The 16,548-nt window shown below is 36.1% G+C and overlaps 2 protein-coding genes across 2 annotated transcripts; one reads left to right on the top strand and one right to left on the bottom strand.

The window, feature by feature from the left end:
* The first annotated feature begins 551 nt into the window (after nt 1-551).
* LOC149424453 (uncharacterized) lies at nt 552-13,555 on the top strand. Its single transcript, XM_089651574.1, has 5 exons — nt 552-935; nt 1,359-3,947; nt 7,722-7,957; nt 8,394-9,217; nt 9,526-13,555. Exons 2-5 carry the CDS (start codon nt 1,411-1,413, stop codon nt 9,853-9,855), a joined length of 3,927 nt encoding a protein of 1,308 aa, XP_089507700.1. The 5' UTR covers nt 552-935; nt 1,359-1,410; the 3' UTR covers nt 9,856-13,555.
* A 155-nt stretch (nt 13,556-13,710) lies between these two features.
* SmB (small ribonucleoprotein particle protein SmB) lies at nt 13,711-14,745 on the bottom strand. Its single transcript, XM_089651575.1, has 2 exons — nt 14,637-14,745; nt 13,711-14,480 (listed from the first exon to the last, which is right to left on the bottom strand). The coding sequence occupies exons 1-2, from the start codon at nt 14,637-14,639 to the stop codon at nt 13,866-13,868; spliced, it is 618 nt and encodes a 205-aa protein (XP_089507701.1). The 5' UTR covers nt 14,640-14,745; the 3' UTR covers nt 13,711-13,865.
* Nucleotides 14,746-16,548: the final 1,803 nt, after the last annotated feature.

Here is a 16,548-nt window from a genome sequence, read left to right as displayed (position 1 = left end):
GACATTGCGAACAAAAAATAGTTGCTATAATTTTGAAACTGCATACAGAAAATCTTGCAAATTTCACGACGCCAGAGCTCATCGTTAGAGAGTTTTTTTGCTACATCATACAAATAGATTTTCAGCTGAAAACAGAAGTTTTCCGGACTTTACATTGGACTTTTTTTCTGGGGAATTTTTCTACGAATTTTTTTTTATCATCATTATTTTACCAGTATCAAAATTATGCAGTCGTCGTCCCAGATTCTGTGCGTCTCCAGAGGGGGTGGGATCTCTCTTTCAAAGTTTAAAATGATTTAAACACGTTTTTTGTGACACCTCACAAGAGCACCCCAGTCTGTACAGTGTAAAAGCGTTGTGAGTTGTGAGGCGGGGATCAACATCAACACAACGGGAATAGATCAACTCAGAAAACAATGAGAAAAGGAGAGGAAAAAGGCTGAAAGAGAGGTTTGTTGCACTTCCTCTACAATGTGCCTCATCTCCTGCATCAGTTGTTGGCGACCTCTGCACCTCGCGTGTTCTAAAACGGTACGGCGTGAGCGGGCGCGGCGAACAAGAATATGATCTAATTTTAACAAATTTTCTTCTCCAATTATAAAATACACGACCGTCATTTCATCTCACAATTTTTCGGTGTCTTCCGATTGTATTGCACGCTCAATTATGTATTTATTATGATTGAAGATTCATAGTTCAGAGTGGACATTGCAACAGATAGTTTTATAAATAGTGACTGAATCATGTAAAATAATCTCGTGTCAGACTGAAAATCTCAGCTCTTTGTGTAACGAAAGTCATGAAGTTCTCAGTGCGTTGGAAAATGTGATGTGTTCTTCGGTGAATTTCACACTGAGTATAATCCTGCAGCTTCTTACAAAGAAATGTTAAATAGACATAGTATCACTACATTCGTAAGGATCAAGAAAAACGAGGTTCGTTTGTGTTTATTATTTATTACTTGCCCACTATATTGACTTTAAAAATGCAGTTTTAATCTACAATTCTTATAAGTTTTAATATTATATATAGGTATGTACCGTACCTACATATTCATAGATTTAATTTCTAATATTTAATGAATGAAATTAAGTTAGGTGCTATTCTTGTATCATAAACACAAGGAGATGATGTGTTATGTTCAATCTCTTCTACACTATCTGATCGTGTCTGATGTTCGAAGATAGATAGGTACTACCCAGGTACCTACATAAAAGAGTTAACAGTTCATTACTTCTTGCTCTTTTTAGTGTCGACGTCTCATAGTTTTAATATAAAATATGATTTCTTGTATTTCCTACTTGCGTAATTCTTTACTTTCGAACAGTAGTAATTATTTATTGATTTTTGCTTTTTAGATTAACGGTCTTACTTTGGAAAATATACAATCGATAATAGATCGTGTGAAAGATGCAAACCGAAATATCCAAAGACATCGATAAGCAAATTGTTCTTGGAAGTAAGCGGGAAAACTTTCTCGTGAATAATTCTAAACACCTCTTGGAACAAAGACCACGATCCACAGGATTTAAATCTTTTCTCAATTGGTTCAAAAAAGTGGAAAATTCTCAAAGGAATGAAGGAGGGGAGACGAGTTCCCTCTCCGACTCGGGAGACGACAGTTCTGCGTCCAGCACGGCCACAGTGGCCAGCTTCGCCTTCTTGCCAGCTGACATCTACAAGCCCTACGGAGACGCTTGCCAGCCAGAGAAGTTCATCGCCTCGGGGCCATACACAGAGACATACCACCGACTCATAGGGGAGAGGAATCGGAGAAGAAACCTGGACAAAAACTTAAGCCTCAGGAAAAAGTACAGTTTGTATTCTAGCGGAACTTTAGGGGGCAAAGTAGACACCATACTACTACCCCACCAGAAAGTAGTTCACGCTGAGAATGTTAATTACGTACAAGTATACGACACCTTCAGTCTACCCGCGGTAGCCAGAAAGGGTGATTATGAAATAATGTTTAATGATAATAGAAAAACTGCCAGTCTGTCTGCTAAAGACGCTAAAGCAATAAACTGCCACGTAAAGGGAAAGAGAAAGGCACCGCAACCCCCGGCCAACAATATAGACTTTACAAAAACATACAGAAAGAAAAGACAAGCCCCCGCTCCCCCGAAGCAAATCTTCTACAGCAGTCATATTACTGCAACTAATATTATCTTGCCTCAACCAGAAGATAAAACGACAAACCAAAGTAAAAATAAAATAACTCCACTGGATATGGAAAAAACCAAGAATTCGTTTATCACACAATCGGAACTGTCCCCGAAACCGTGGTACAGACGGCAATCCGTAGAAACTAAATCAAAAAATAAAAACGTTAAGAACAATTCCACAAAGAAAAAAAACAAACACGAATATCCAGAAATAGGCTTTTTTAGATGTTCGCGTATATTTGAAAACAAGAAACAAGTTCCAGGGGACAACCCTGAAGGAGAAATAAAACAAGAAAAACGAGCATCTTGTCTCCTTCCAAACATAAGCGAATTGGATAGAGAAGCTGCTGAAATAATTAAGCATCACAAAAAAGATTTGGAAAACCGTCCTGAAAATGCAAAAGAAAACCTTAACAAACCCTCCTCCGCTAGAGATCTCATTAACAAATTTAATGCCCTCACAAACGCAACGGATGTCCATCCTGCAAACGATGATGGAAAGCCAAAATCTCCTCTGGGATTATTGGCAAGGAAACAACACATTGACAACGTATTACCCGAAAAGTCTGAGAAAAATGATCTGTTTCTGAATAATACGAAGTCTATCATCGATAATGCAAAGGAACAAATTAAAAAGTATTGTAGCATTTGTGGACTTGAGAATATAACTTCGGGAAATAAATGCATTCATTGTATAAACGTTCAGTTGCAATCTACCTCAGTAACAGAGGTGAAAAAAGAAATTGAAACGAAAAAAAATCCCGTAAATTTTGAAGCCTCGCAATCATTCCAAGCGGAGGTTTTTTCAGCAATTGAAAATTTTAATTTTATCGAAAATAAAGTTTCATCACCACCGCCAATTTTAAAAATAACCGAAATCAAGGAAAATGATTTGAATAATGCTCCCAAACTTACTGATGCAGAGGAAAAACATAGACTGCGGGAACTATTAAAAGAAATGAAAAATTCTTTACCAAAAAGACCAAAACCTACCAAGCTTTCCGTAACAGACGTGGCTAGTACTGCTAATGCAGAAGTGAGAAAACCTACCAGTATTGCTAATGTACAAATGAGAAAAGAGCCTATTGTTTTTCCTAGCCCAACTATTTTACAGAGCGCATCTAAAGATTTACAAAATACTGAAAACAATAAGAGCAACCTTGTGGATTTATTATCTATGATAAAACCAGAAAGCATTCCCGTAATTCCTGTGCAAACAAGCAGTAATATTATTACGACAAAAAAAAATACGTCGGACTCGAAAGAAATAGTTAGTCTAAAAAACAAACCTATCGTAGTAGATTGCAAAACAAAAAAAATCCCTGAAGAAAATAATGCGATAGCTCCCAAGGATTCGGTATCTATCAAAGTTAGTAGTTCAGCTCAAACGAATTGTATGGTTAAGAAATTTGATCAATTCTTAGCAAATAAACAAAATAAAGAGGTCTTGGGAAACAAAACCAAACAAGGAGAAATTGCTAACATTAAAAAGTCTACTGATCTCGAAACTAAAAAGAAAGACGAAGCTGTTAATATTTTATCAAACGCTCTTTACATCAACGTTCAAGAAAGCAGAAATGCTTTCCCCAAACCTAAACTAGTCGACCAACTAAACAATAACAACGGAAACACGAAACTGCTGTTGAAAAAGTTGGAAACTGCAATTGCTCAAGGAGATGACTTATTGGCTGCTAAATTGGCTAAAGATTTAGCATTATTAAAAGTCAACTGCTCTGTCACAAGTACAGCTACAATTCATGCCAAAGAAATCAATATTAAAAGGTAAATATTAATTCCATATACAGTCATGCCAATTTTTTTATTTTATTTTTTTATTTTTTTTTATTCTAGATAAAAGAAAATTACATTTTTCACTTATTTAACTAGAAATAACATATATATTACACATAAATATATTACACACTGATATTATTCACTTTCATTGTTTTGTTGATTGAGCATAAAACTGAGCAATTTTTTTTTTAAATGTACCTATACTTTTTTCATTTTTAATTTCGTCTGGGAGGCAATTGTATATGTTGCTTCCCTCGTAACTCGTAACCAATGGATTGCTTGCCATAATGAGTATGTATGGTGTTTAAATGTATTTTATCGTGTTGCCGTGTAAAGTGTGTGTGTACTTGGGACGTTTTAATGAGTTCTGTATTTGTATGTATGAGTTTATTATTTATTTTGTAAATAAGAAGACGTATATTATATTCATATAATTTTCTTAATTTTAATAGTTTTGTTTCCATATATAATTTTTTTGTTGATGTTCTAGATTTGAAGTGAAATAGTTTTTTGATTACTTTGTTTTGTGTTACCTGTAGTTCGTTTATATATGTTTCACATGTATTTCCCCAGATTTCAACCAAGTAGTTTAAATGTGAGTGTACGAGCAGTGGCGGATTAACCCTAAGGCAAAGTAGGCACGTGCCTAGGGGCGCCAGTTACAAAGGGGCGCCGGCAGGCGCCCCTAGAATTAAAAAAAAATATATATATAAACTTAATTTTGTAAGTTAGTATGCACCTGCTTACACAATATAAAAGATTATTTACTTCTGTAGAGATGCAGAGCTTCCAAAGCATACTCGCCTTCTTGATTATTCCTCCATGCCTCCATCGCATGATTTTTTAATAGAAGACCGCTCGCTCGTGGATTCGTTCGCGGGCGTTGCTAGATTGCAGGGCAAAGGGCGCAGCGGGGGCAGGGGCTAAGCGGCCGGCACCGGACTTCCGAACGGATGACGGGGTGACAGTCACACTCATCACTTTCAGCTTGGATGTCGCCGGTTACGCGCGCTTCTATTGATTACGTACTCGCAGCGGTATTTGTGTGAATTAATTAGTACATTGCGTTTTAGTTCATTACCCAAATAATGAGTGAATTGAAGAAGAAACCTAGTGGTGCAGCTTATAAAAGGAAGGCTAAGGAAAAAGAAGAAAAAAATCAAAATATTATAAAGCATACGAAACATATTGAGACATTTTTTTCTAAATTAAAAAGTGATGATTCGGAATTTTCTAACGCAATTCACAGTGCGTCTTCTACCGAGTCTATTCAATGTGAAATTCCTACTAGTTCTAAACAACACGATTTGTCCATGCTGCCTACTCCGTCAGCCGTAGAAGTTGTGAGGCAGTCGCAAAATAGACTGTTTATCGTGGGATGTGACCCAGTCAAGTGGGATATCAATAACGAAACACAAGAATACATTGCAATTAATGGATTTAATCAAAATCAAAATGCAGATTTTTCATTGAGTAAGAGAATATATGAAGATAAAATCTCACGTTTTTTAACAAAAACAATGTTTGAAAGAAAGTTGTTAAATAGAGAAAAACTTCCAAGGAAATGGCTTATTTACTCTCCAAGCACAGGTAAAGTTTATTGTGGACCTTGTTTATTATTCGGTGGTGGAACTAGTTTTGGAAAACAAGATGTTGGTTTTAATGATTGGAAGAACGCATCGAATAGATTAGAAAGCCACGAAAACTCATGTGAACATAAAACATGTATTTTGAGCTTGCAACGTAGATCTAACATTGACGGTCGTGTCGATCATGAGCTCGCCACTCAATTTCTAGAAGAGATGACTTATTGGCGTGAAGTTTTAAAACGAGTGGTTGCCACTGTAAAATCTTTAGCATCGCGTGGTTTACCTTTTAGAGGACATGACGAAAAACTTGGCTCTCTTCATAACGGAAATTACTTAATGACGCTGGAACTCATAGCGGAGTTTGATCCGTTTTTAAGTAAACATATTGCTCAATATGGCGGCAAGGGAAAGGGATATACCAATTACTTAAGTTCTACAACGTGTGACGAATTTATTGAATTGATGGCAAACAAAATATTAACACAAATAAAACATGAAATCAAGATATCAAAATATTATTCAATAATATTGGATTCAACACCAGATATTTCCCACATTGACCAATTAACTTTCGTGATCCGATACATTCAAACCGACGGTACGCCCGTTGAACGTTTTCTTAAGTTTATCGCAAATGTCGGTCACAAATCACAAGACATAGCAAATGCTATTATTAAAACATTGGACATGATTGAAATTAATATATTAGACTGTAGAGGCCAGTCGTATGATAATGCCGCAAATATGTCAGGCATTTACAATGGATTACAGGCCAAAATAAAAGAACTATGTCCCCTAGCAGAATATATACCCTGCTCTGCACATTCGCTTAACCTAGTGGGTGAATGTGCCGCTGAATGCGCTCAAGAAGCTTGTTGGTTCTTTGGTCTCCTTCAAGAAATCTACACATTTTTTACAGCTTCAACTCAAAGATGGCAAACTCTACAAGCACAAATAATCCTAGGTAATGATAAAAAAAATAAAACTACTGTCAAAAATCCATCTGACACACGCTGGTCAGCTCGAGCAGATGCTTGCAAAAGTTTGAAAGAGTCATTTCCAGAAATTTGCAATGCTTTAATTGCTATCGAGAGCAATACAGAGCAAAAACGTTCTGTTGTATGTGAAGCTAAAGGCATAAGATTGAAATTAGAACGACTAGAAACTGCTTTCATGATCGTGTTTTGGGGTTTTATTTTAGTTCACATGAATAAAACCAATAAAAAATTACAGTCCGTTGATATTGATATTTGTACAGTTATTCAAATGTATGACAGTCTGATTCTAATAATTTCTTCAGAAAGGGAAAATTTTAATAAATATGAAGAGCAAGCCTTAGAATTCGTATTAGTCAGAGAATATGAAAAGGACATCAAGAGGATACGGAAGAGAAAACTCACAGCAGATGAATCTGCCGAAGATATTACTTTTTCATTATCTGGTCGGGAAACATTTAGAGTGACAGTATATTTAGTAATTATAGACAGACTTGTCGTTGAACTTCAAAAGAGACGAGAAGCGTACAGCAATTTTTATACCAAATTTTCGTTTTTAAGCAATTTGGTCAATTTGAACACCGAAGAAGTTCAAAATAGTGGTAGTATGTCACTAACAGTGTTGCCAACGAGGGCGATATATCGCCATTTAGGCTACTCAGAACGAGACAACAGAAACAATTCTCTAGCCACCCCCCCCCCCCATGAATTTTTTTTTTCGGGACAAATTTTATTTTCTTGAAATTCTCTAGCCACCCCCCCCCCCTCCCACGAAATTTTTATTTTCACGTAAAACCCACCTAACTACAAATTCGGCTACTTTAGGTACTTGTTAAAATTTATAATATGTGGTCGCTAGAGGGGCGCCGATGAGGTGCTTGCCTAGGGCGCTCTCAACAGTTAATCCGCCTCTGTGTACGAGGCTATAATATAAACCTTTTTTAATTTTATTTGGTAACAGATATGATATCCGGCTGAATACGCTAATTAAGGGGGTGATTTTATCTTTAATATCTTGAATATGCTGTTTAAAAGTTAGGTGTTTATCAATGCACAGTCCAAGATATTTCTCCTTAATTAAGTTCCTATACGAAGCTATACTTTATATTCGGTAAGTAGGTACTCAAGATAGCTTCATGCTTCTATAATATTATATTTCCTTACTTATTTGATTTCAGCATTCAAATTTACATTGAGGACCAGTATTCTCACCAAGGACCTATTACAATAAGAATCAAAGAAGATTTAACGATAGCGGATCTTAAAGTTCGAGTTTTCGAAGAGCTGCAAATACCTGCCGGGGTTCAAAGGTGGATTATAGGAAAACAGCTCACAACAAATGATAACCAAACATTAGCCCACTTCAATGGAAATGATTTTAATGTTCCTCTGTTTCTTTATGTTGTTGCACCAGGTGAGATAAGATATTTTTATTTTAATTATCAGGTTTTATTACCTCTTGTCGCAGCTTATATTTCATGTAAAAGATACCAACTACCAACTGAAATAAACTTAATAATCTATAAAAGTACGTACAGAGCCGGTGTTTGTTTCGACGCGGGGGGCTCCTAATGTGCCAATCCCATTTACAGATTCGAAAATTCTAAGAAATGTTGGTTCAGTTCCCCATGTGACAATATATTTAGACTTGTATAACAAACTTGCATATTATAGTAATAGAAAGTTGGGGTGGTAGGGAGAATACAGAATTCGTGTGGTTATTCGACATCGTTAATATGGTTTTAACCAATATTTTCCCCTAATTTTCCGGCACCAAGTTTAGCGTGTTTAATAAAATATGGGTTAAGTACCTACCATACATATTAAAATACCTCAAATTTTAATTCCAGACGTTCAACCAGAAAAAGAAAATAAAAACCCGCCAAAAATAATTGAAATTGCTACGATTCCTGTTGCAGTGAAAAACGAAACCACCAAACCTGTTGAGAAGACAGCAGAAAGTTCTCGAAATCCATTAACCGTGAATATTGATCAACAGATAGCGAAAAAAATAGTTACCCCTATCGCCAAAGTTGAACAAGCTTCACAAGGTCCTTCCAAGATAAAAATAAAGAGTGAGACTCCAGCATTGAAAGATGTAATTAAAAAGACGTGGATTTGTTCGTCATGTACGCTTATTAATAGTTTGCTGAGTCCTTTATGCAGCGCATGTGGCGCGCGAAAAGCTCTCGTCTCGGGAAACAAGGCCGAAGAGAAGATCGAGAAAGCACTTGAAGCCAAGGAGCATTACCAACAACTCGTTACTTTGGACAACGCCGATTTAGTCCTAAACATCGAACAGTTCGAGTGTCCAGTTTGTCTGATGGAATGCAAACCTGGCGCGGGGGTCACTCTGAGGGAATGCCTCCACTCGTTCTGTAAAGAGTGTCTCGCAAACACCGTCAAGTTCTGCGAAGAGGCCGAAATAAAATGTCCTTACAGAGACAAGGAGTATTTCTGTGACAGTACGATTCAAGAAAGAGAAATAAAAGCATTAGTGAACAAAACTATGTATGAACAGCATTTGGCAAAATCGGTTAATTTTGCTGAAAATAAAATAAAAAACGCTTTTCACTGCAAATCTCCCGATTGCAAGGGATGGTGCATATTTGAGGAAAATGTTAACCATTTTAAATGTCCTGTTTGTAAGAAAACTAACTGCCTTACTTGTCAGGTAAAGACTTCATTTTTGCATTGTTCATTTTTGAAAAAAAGCGCTAAATCTCACATATTTCCATTGTTACCATAGAAAAAAAAAACTAACAAATAAACAAACTGATAAAATCATTTCGTAAAATTGCCATAGCTAAAAAACCTACCTATACTAAGGTTTATTTTCCTATTATAAATTTTTACAAATTATGACACCGACTGGTTTATTTTTCGATTATCTGCTTTAAAATTTCATAAAAGATGAAAACCATGTAGGCAAGCAAGGGATTAAATCAGCCGTCGGTTATAATAAATAATTATATTTTCCAGGCTATCCACGAGGGTAAAAACTGCAAGGAATACCAAGAACATGAGCAGGAGCAAGCCAGCAGCAGCAGCGAGGCCAATGGACGTGCCACCAAGCAGATGTTGGACGAGATGGTCAGCCGGGGCGAGGCCATGCTCTGCCCCTCGTGCCAGGTCGTTCTCATGAAGAAGTGGGGCTGCGACTGGCTCCGCTGCAGCATGTGCAAGACGGAGATCTGCTGGGTCACTCGCGGCCCGCGCTGGGGACCCGGGGGTAAGGGGGACACCTCTACAGGTTGTCAATGCGGCCTTAATGGAGTCAAGTGCCACCCCAAATGCAATTATTGCCATTAGACATCGACGAAGAATTGTCATTTACATGATATTGATGTCTTTAGATTGGTTGTTCCCAATTAGTGGTATGCGTACCCCCAGAGGCATGTGAGGTTGCTTGAAGGGGTACTGGTATGCTCATGCAAACATTGAATAACAATACTGTGATTTTCATTATTATTTAGTTGTCATTTTAGTTTTTTGTCATGGCTACAAGGGGTACATGAGTTTGGACGCTTTCTGTAAGGGGGTACTACTTAGGAAAAACTAATTGGGAACCGCTGCTTTAGATAATTACAAATTACGAATCGTCAGACCTATTCAGCAATTCTTTTCCAGGGTGAAAAAGCACAAGTGCTACATCTTCACTCTTGTATCGGATTGCTTTAATTTGGACAATGATTGGTCGAGGGGCTGTGTTTGCTGTTCATTCATTACCAATACCCCTTCATCTGATGGTTTGCCGAGCATCCTTTGACTCGGGCACAAAAGGACAATGCAAAGAACGAAAAGTCCAACAAGCGTGTCAACTATGCTTCCGCACTCAGACTCCCTTGGGTATAAGTGAAGAGCAGGTATTAGATCATTATCTGCTGGGTGAAGTGGGGGCAAGAATTCTTCTCTACCGGTTGCCATTGGCCCCAATGGGGTCTACCACTATTGCAATCGGACAAAATATGCAATATTGAGTGTGGGAATAGGTAATACACAACTTACTCTAGAAGGCCAAGCAGCAATAATATAACTAATAATTCAAGTATTTTATTACTAGATAAATAATGGAGATTTTATTAACCCTTGAACGTCCATTTTAATCAAATAATTTGTTTTATGAATTAAGATGTATCTAGTATCTACCTACCTAATAAACCTTGAGAATAAAAGAGCTTTTAAAAGGGTAAATAATGTACGTATACTAGTCTCAGTGAAAGATCGTCTGTGACGTCACCATTCTAGTATCTTGTCTTTTTCATTTTCAAACAAGTCGTGTGGGAAGGAAGTGGATGAACGTCGATGACTATGTCGTATGACCTCTCGCTGCGACTAGTTTATTATGAACAATTAATATTACTGTTTTGCATGGACTGGCGATTTTTTAAACATTTGCAAAAAAGGGAAAAAAATGAATTCTTGTTAGTTTTGAAGTCTTATCAATATTATTTGTTGTGATAATATATAAACTGATTTGTCGGAACTTTGTAGGCGTTGTGTACAAAATTGACGATGTAAGTTTTCCAAAATACCATAATATTATTATCAATAACCGATGCCGCTACTGACATATTCAATTAAAAATATTATATCAATGTATTTTGTAGCGTTTGTATTTTAATAAACAAAATTTTAAATTTAAAAGCATTTTTCGTGTTGATGGTTTTGATAATACATTTCCTACCTGTGAAAATTAAAATATGTTCAAATTTTTAGGACTATGAATGATTGGTTGAATGATATTTAATGTATTTTTCTGATGCTACAGCTCGGAAACTATCGATGACTGGAATATAATATAGAATAATAAATTAATGTGGGGTTATTAATTAAATAATAACGTACAAGTTAAGCCATTACATCCGAACACGTTAGGTTAATGCGGGGGTTAAGGATCACAGGAGCCTATCTACAAAAACATAGTTTTGAGATAAACGCAAACAAACATTGGAATGCTCTTAAGGCGAAGCTTAATGCCAAATCACTATTTTGATTAATCTTTATGACGAATTGGTGTACATTATGAATACCAAAAAATATGCTTTAGATAAATTGAAGATTTTCCTATCGCTTCGCTTGAGTAGAGTACGAGTATTATAGCTAAGATTATCTGTGATAGTTTCACTTGATTAACTTTTTTGCTTTCTTATAAAATTATTTACAAAATAAATAAAAACCAGTTTTTTGCTTGAAATCGAACGTTTCTAGACTCCATTTGTCAAGCGATTTTAATGCCTATTACCTACGATATAAGGTATACCAAGAATGTACACATTTTTGGCTTGTAGCTTGCTCTTAAGCCCACCTGTATTTCGTAAATGGCTGTATATACGAGGTAGAGCTTTGTGTCACTAATAAATATGATTACAGATATTACCGAAGCCAAGCCTAACCAGTTTTTGTAGTTAGGCCCCTGTGATCCTAAGCCCCCAAATGGTAGTCTTCCTCAGCACTGTCCCTATGAGGTCCGGCTTAGGTTGCAGTAATTTTCAGATATTAGTTACATTAAATGAAAAAAATTATACATACCAACAGAACCGCTCATTATTTTTTAAATCCTTTTTTCAATATATTCATAAATCAAGGTTCAGGTTCCAAATTATTTCTAAATATATGTGTATATCATATTGCTTAATAATTTGGCACTATTAAGGTTATGAAGTTGGATGCGGTTATATGTACATACACATGGGATTAATTGTGGTGTCATTTTGCATGTTCTTTCTTTCACACATTATATTTTAAACTGAAAATTTAAGATCTCGAGTAACCAACCCATTGTTTAAAAATAATGTCAATATGGCAGTTGTACATAAAACAGGCTCTCTGTAAATTTTTCAACATCATTGATACTGCCAAAAGATCACAAGTGCGAAACACTTGATTGGGTTCTTCTTTAATGTATTAGCCGGTGAATACCAGAACATCATTTGGACAAAGAAGTTTTTCTTATAAAGCTCTGTTGCTTTATAATATGCTTGGTAAAAATATAAAAACTATAGGTTCGTTGAATCTATTCAAGAAAATGGTAAATGGCTGTCATCTGTCAAGGTGACAGATCCCATACAAAGAAATGATATTCCGCAGCAGTTTCCCAATTGATCTGACCCCCTCTCCTGAGGAAGATTATAGTGTATCTGTATAGGCTACTCCCAAATAAGAATTGATACATAGTGTAATATGTCTAAGCCTTAAAAATATTTTTTGACGCTTCTGTAAAATTCCCAAAATGCTGGTTACGATAAATAAGCTGTTAACCATCGATATGGTTAGTAAAATGTTTGTTCCCAAACACTACAAAATATTAAAGATTTTAAGTTGTTGCTGTTTTCGTGTTTATTTGTGGCAAAATGCAATATTAACAACTGATTCACTCTAGTTCATGAAAATACAAGGGCTCAGTACAAGTTGTATTAATATATTTGCAAATAATGGTTTTGATCCACTGTGAGTATCCAACAAAAATATATTTGAAATTAGATCGTTGAAAGATAATTAAAAGATAATACACAGCAACTCTATTACATAAAATTCTGGGGTAATTACTGTAACTAGGTAACTCAGAAATCAGATTTTAGAGTCATACACAAAACCATACCACAACACAACACATATTTTATGTTTGTGGTATACATGGTCGTGGAAATAAAGATATGCTTTTGTGTAATTCTAAAAAGCTGATTTCGGAGATTCCTGTGGTAATTTCCCTTGGAAAAGGGTAGTAGAAACAGTAAAATTCTACTTTTTGTTTGCAGTAACAGACACACCAAAAAAGATTACCCTGAAATATTTCAACATTTAAAAAATCAATATGTCGGGGAGTGTTCACTATATTACAAATATTCATAGATATTGATTCAATCATCTTTAAGGTCAGTTTTAACCAGTGGAATGCCGTTGGGTCTCCGGAGAACATGCGAGCATTCTAATATTATCCTTGTTAGAATAATTTGTGATGTCATTTTCACCTTAATGCTTCGAAAAAAGTATGAAAAACAAAATCAGTATCGTTTGGCCTAATAAAACTTTAGGTTCCACTTTTGATTTTTACGAATGGAGGCTCTCTGAAGAACAATGTAAAATGTCTTGCTTTCACTCATGGTTGGGATGAAGATTCACTATTGGTAGGTACTGCCGAACAGGTGTAACAAAAATCACTCGTACTTTTTATAAATAGAATAAAGAAGATTTATTCATTCTCCTAATTTTTTGACATGATGTAAACATCACATTAATGTCACTTTTCACTATAAACGATACAATGAAGATTTAACTCCCACATTAGGTTACACAGAAATGGTTATCAATGAACAATTCTCTCAATAAGGTCTCGGAGGACCTCCTCTCATCATACCCGGAGGAGGTCCGCGCATCACAGCGGGGCCTCCCATTCCAGGACCCCCACGACCCATGGCTCCCATGCCCGGGGGCATGCCCATCATGCCTGGGGGAGGGCCCCCCATCATGCCTCTCATCTGAGGAGGGGCAGCCACCTGGCCGCCACGTCCCGCCGGAGTCATGTGCTGCTGTGAGGGTCCTCCTACTCCTCGCGCGGGGCCAGTGAGCCCCGCAGGTGCTCCTCCGGACCCTACAGGCATCCCTCGTCCCGCTGCACGACCTAATCCAGGTCCCGGAGTCGCCCCTGGGAGCGGCACTCTTGGTAAACCTTCCTCCGGTGGCGGAAGTCCTTCTACTGCCATAGATACAATGTTTTCGCCGCGAAGTAAAACGAATCCCAACGTTCTCTTTTCTTCGCGTTCAGACGACTTGTTGTTTTTTGATTTGATTTTCCTGAATTCTTCGCAATCTCCGAGTATCAGATTCATATGTTTATCAAAGGCTTTAAAAGTTCCAATAAAGGTACGAGAGTCCTGTAGGACAATTCGTACGCGATAATTGATGTGTTGTAACATCTTATTATTCTTTCCGATCGTCTGAAACATCAAAATATACAAACGTAAATAAAACGTATAATAGCAACCTAAAAAAATTGAAGAAAGTTTAAAACGTAAATATAGCTGAAAATACGGATATAAACCAGTAAAAATATGATTAAATAAATATTATAAATTGTCCTAATAATTTCTTACCATTTTGATATTTAGATGTACACAGATTACTCAAATAATATTAACTTTTGGAGGGTAAACCGGCTTCTTTATTTTTGACGGTAATCGCACACAAACTTTTTCTATGGCGTGCAAAGATAATTTAAAATTTTAACCAAAAACAATAACAAACGCCATCCAAAAACAACTAAAAATGAACCATAGACATAAAAACGAAAAAATATTTATGCGACTGTAACTGTTTTCAGCTAAGGCTCCGTAAATTTTCGGATGTCTGCACATTCGATAACTCAATACAAAAGGTTTTAAAAAGATCTTTTCATAATGATACGAAGACCTGCCTATTTTTTTTCCTTTTTTTATATTACAATAAAATAAGGAGATGTTTCTACCATGTGGGTATTTCAGGGCAAAGTTACGGTCATTGCTCTGAATTTTTATGGTCTCTCCTAGCAGAACAAACAAAAATCCGGGCCAGGACAGATATAATAATAAAAAAATTAAAAAAAAAAAATTGAACGTCATAAATAAGATATTTTAAAACGTCTAAATAAATTAGAAAATTTGGAGGGTCAGGGTAGACGTGGTTTTGATCCTAATGACTCCCGCTGCCCATGTAAGAATTTGAAAATGTAAATCCAATAAATTAAACCAGCTGTTTGGTAGGTCTTACATTTATTACATTTTATAATATTCTTTGAAGTTTAAAAAAATTAGAACGAGTAATTTTCAATATTTTTTTTTAGTTGGCAATGTTAATTAATTAATACCAAATTAATAATATAAGGTAGGTTTTTTTACATTTAACACGTAATTAGTAAATTCCACAAAATTCAAGTTAATTTTTTACACATTTTGAAATTACGAACGTCATCTTTTTGCATGTTTGTACATCTTACTACGGAAATCTGATGTCCGTTTGATAATTTATGTATTTGTTTATTTAGAATTTAGAAACAATAACATAAACCTGTTATGAAGTAACCTCACTAAAATAAGTGGCGTTAAAATGTGTTATTAGTGCAGCTTTGTACTTCACAAGGGGCATATTAAGAATATCTGCGATTTTAGCATAAAAGTTCCCAAGTTTCTGCAATCTATTTATAACTCAGTTATATCCTGAGACTGTGGTACAGTGGCGGACTAAGCTCGTCAGAGGCCCGGGGCGGCAAAGATGAATGAGCCCCCCCCCCCTAGTTTAAAAAATTGATGTAATTTTACAAGATTTTTATTCAGTTCACATTTGTATGTATATGTGTTTTTTTTTAAATTTAGTTAAAATGTTGCAAGCGAAATTTAAATACCGTGATGTACGAGGAAACTAAAATTCGAATAGATCCGAAAAAAAATATATTTGCACCAAGTCTTAAGCTGTTTGAAAATCAGGGTCGTATTATGCGTAAGGCAGTGTAGGCAACTGCCTAGGGCCCCCGCATCGGGTAGGGCCCCCTAGGGTAAAGGGGCCCCGAGACGAGCGTTGCTTAGGGGCCCCAAAATGTTTAATATGAATAACAAAAAAACATGTGCATCTTTCAAAAAATTAAATTAAAAAAAGTTTTTAAAAAAATTACTGTGACCTGGTAGCTTAAAGCCTTGCTTAGGATTTGATCAAGGGAACATGGAGGCGTTTGGGGGCCCCCCAAAACCGGGGGCCCGGGGCTGGCCGCCCCCTCCGCCCCTACCTTAGTCCACCACTGCTGTGGTATAATTGTCGCAATAATACATACTAGAGGACCCTGATCTAATGGTAGGTACATTAAATTTATTGAATCAACATTAATAAATCAGGGCTATCCAACTGATAACTTATAATTTTGTATATAAATGTAAGACCAAAAATTTTTCTTTTATCACTTAGCAATTTCAATGAATAAAAAATCATAATGTATTGTTTCTAAAGAAATTCCAAGCCTAAAATTAATACACCTTAAAA

This window comes from Hesperophylax consimilis, chromosome 4 (genome assembly GCF_061612785.1).
Source record: "Hesperophylax consimilis isolate HC1 chromosome 4, BYU_Hcon_1.0, whole genome shotgun sequence".
In the NCBI taxonomy this organism is placed as follows: Eukaryota; Metazoa; Arthropoda; class Insecta; order Trichoptera; family Limnephilidae; genus Hesperophylax; species Hesperophylax consimilis.
The sequence above is the reverse complement of the archived record's forward strand: the minus strand, read 5'-3'. Positions and strand labels throughout refer to the sequence as shown.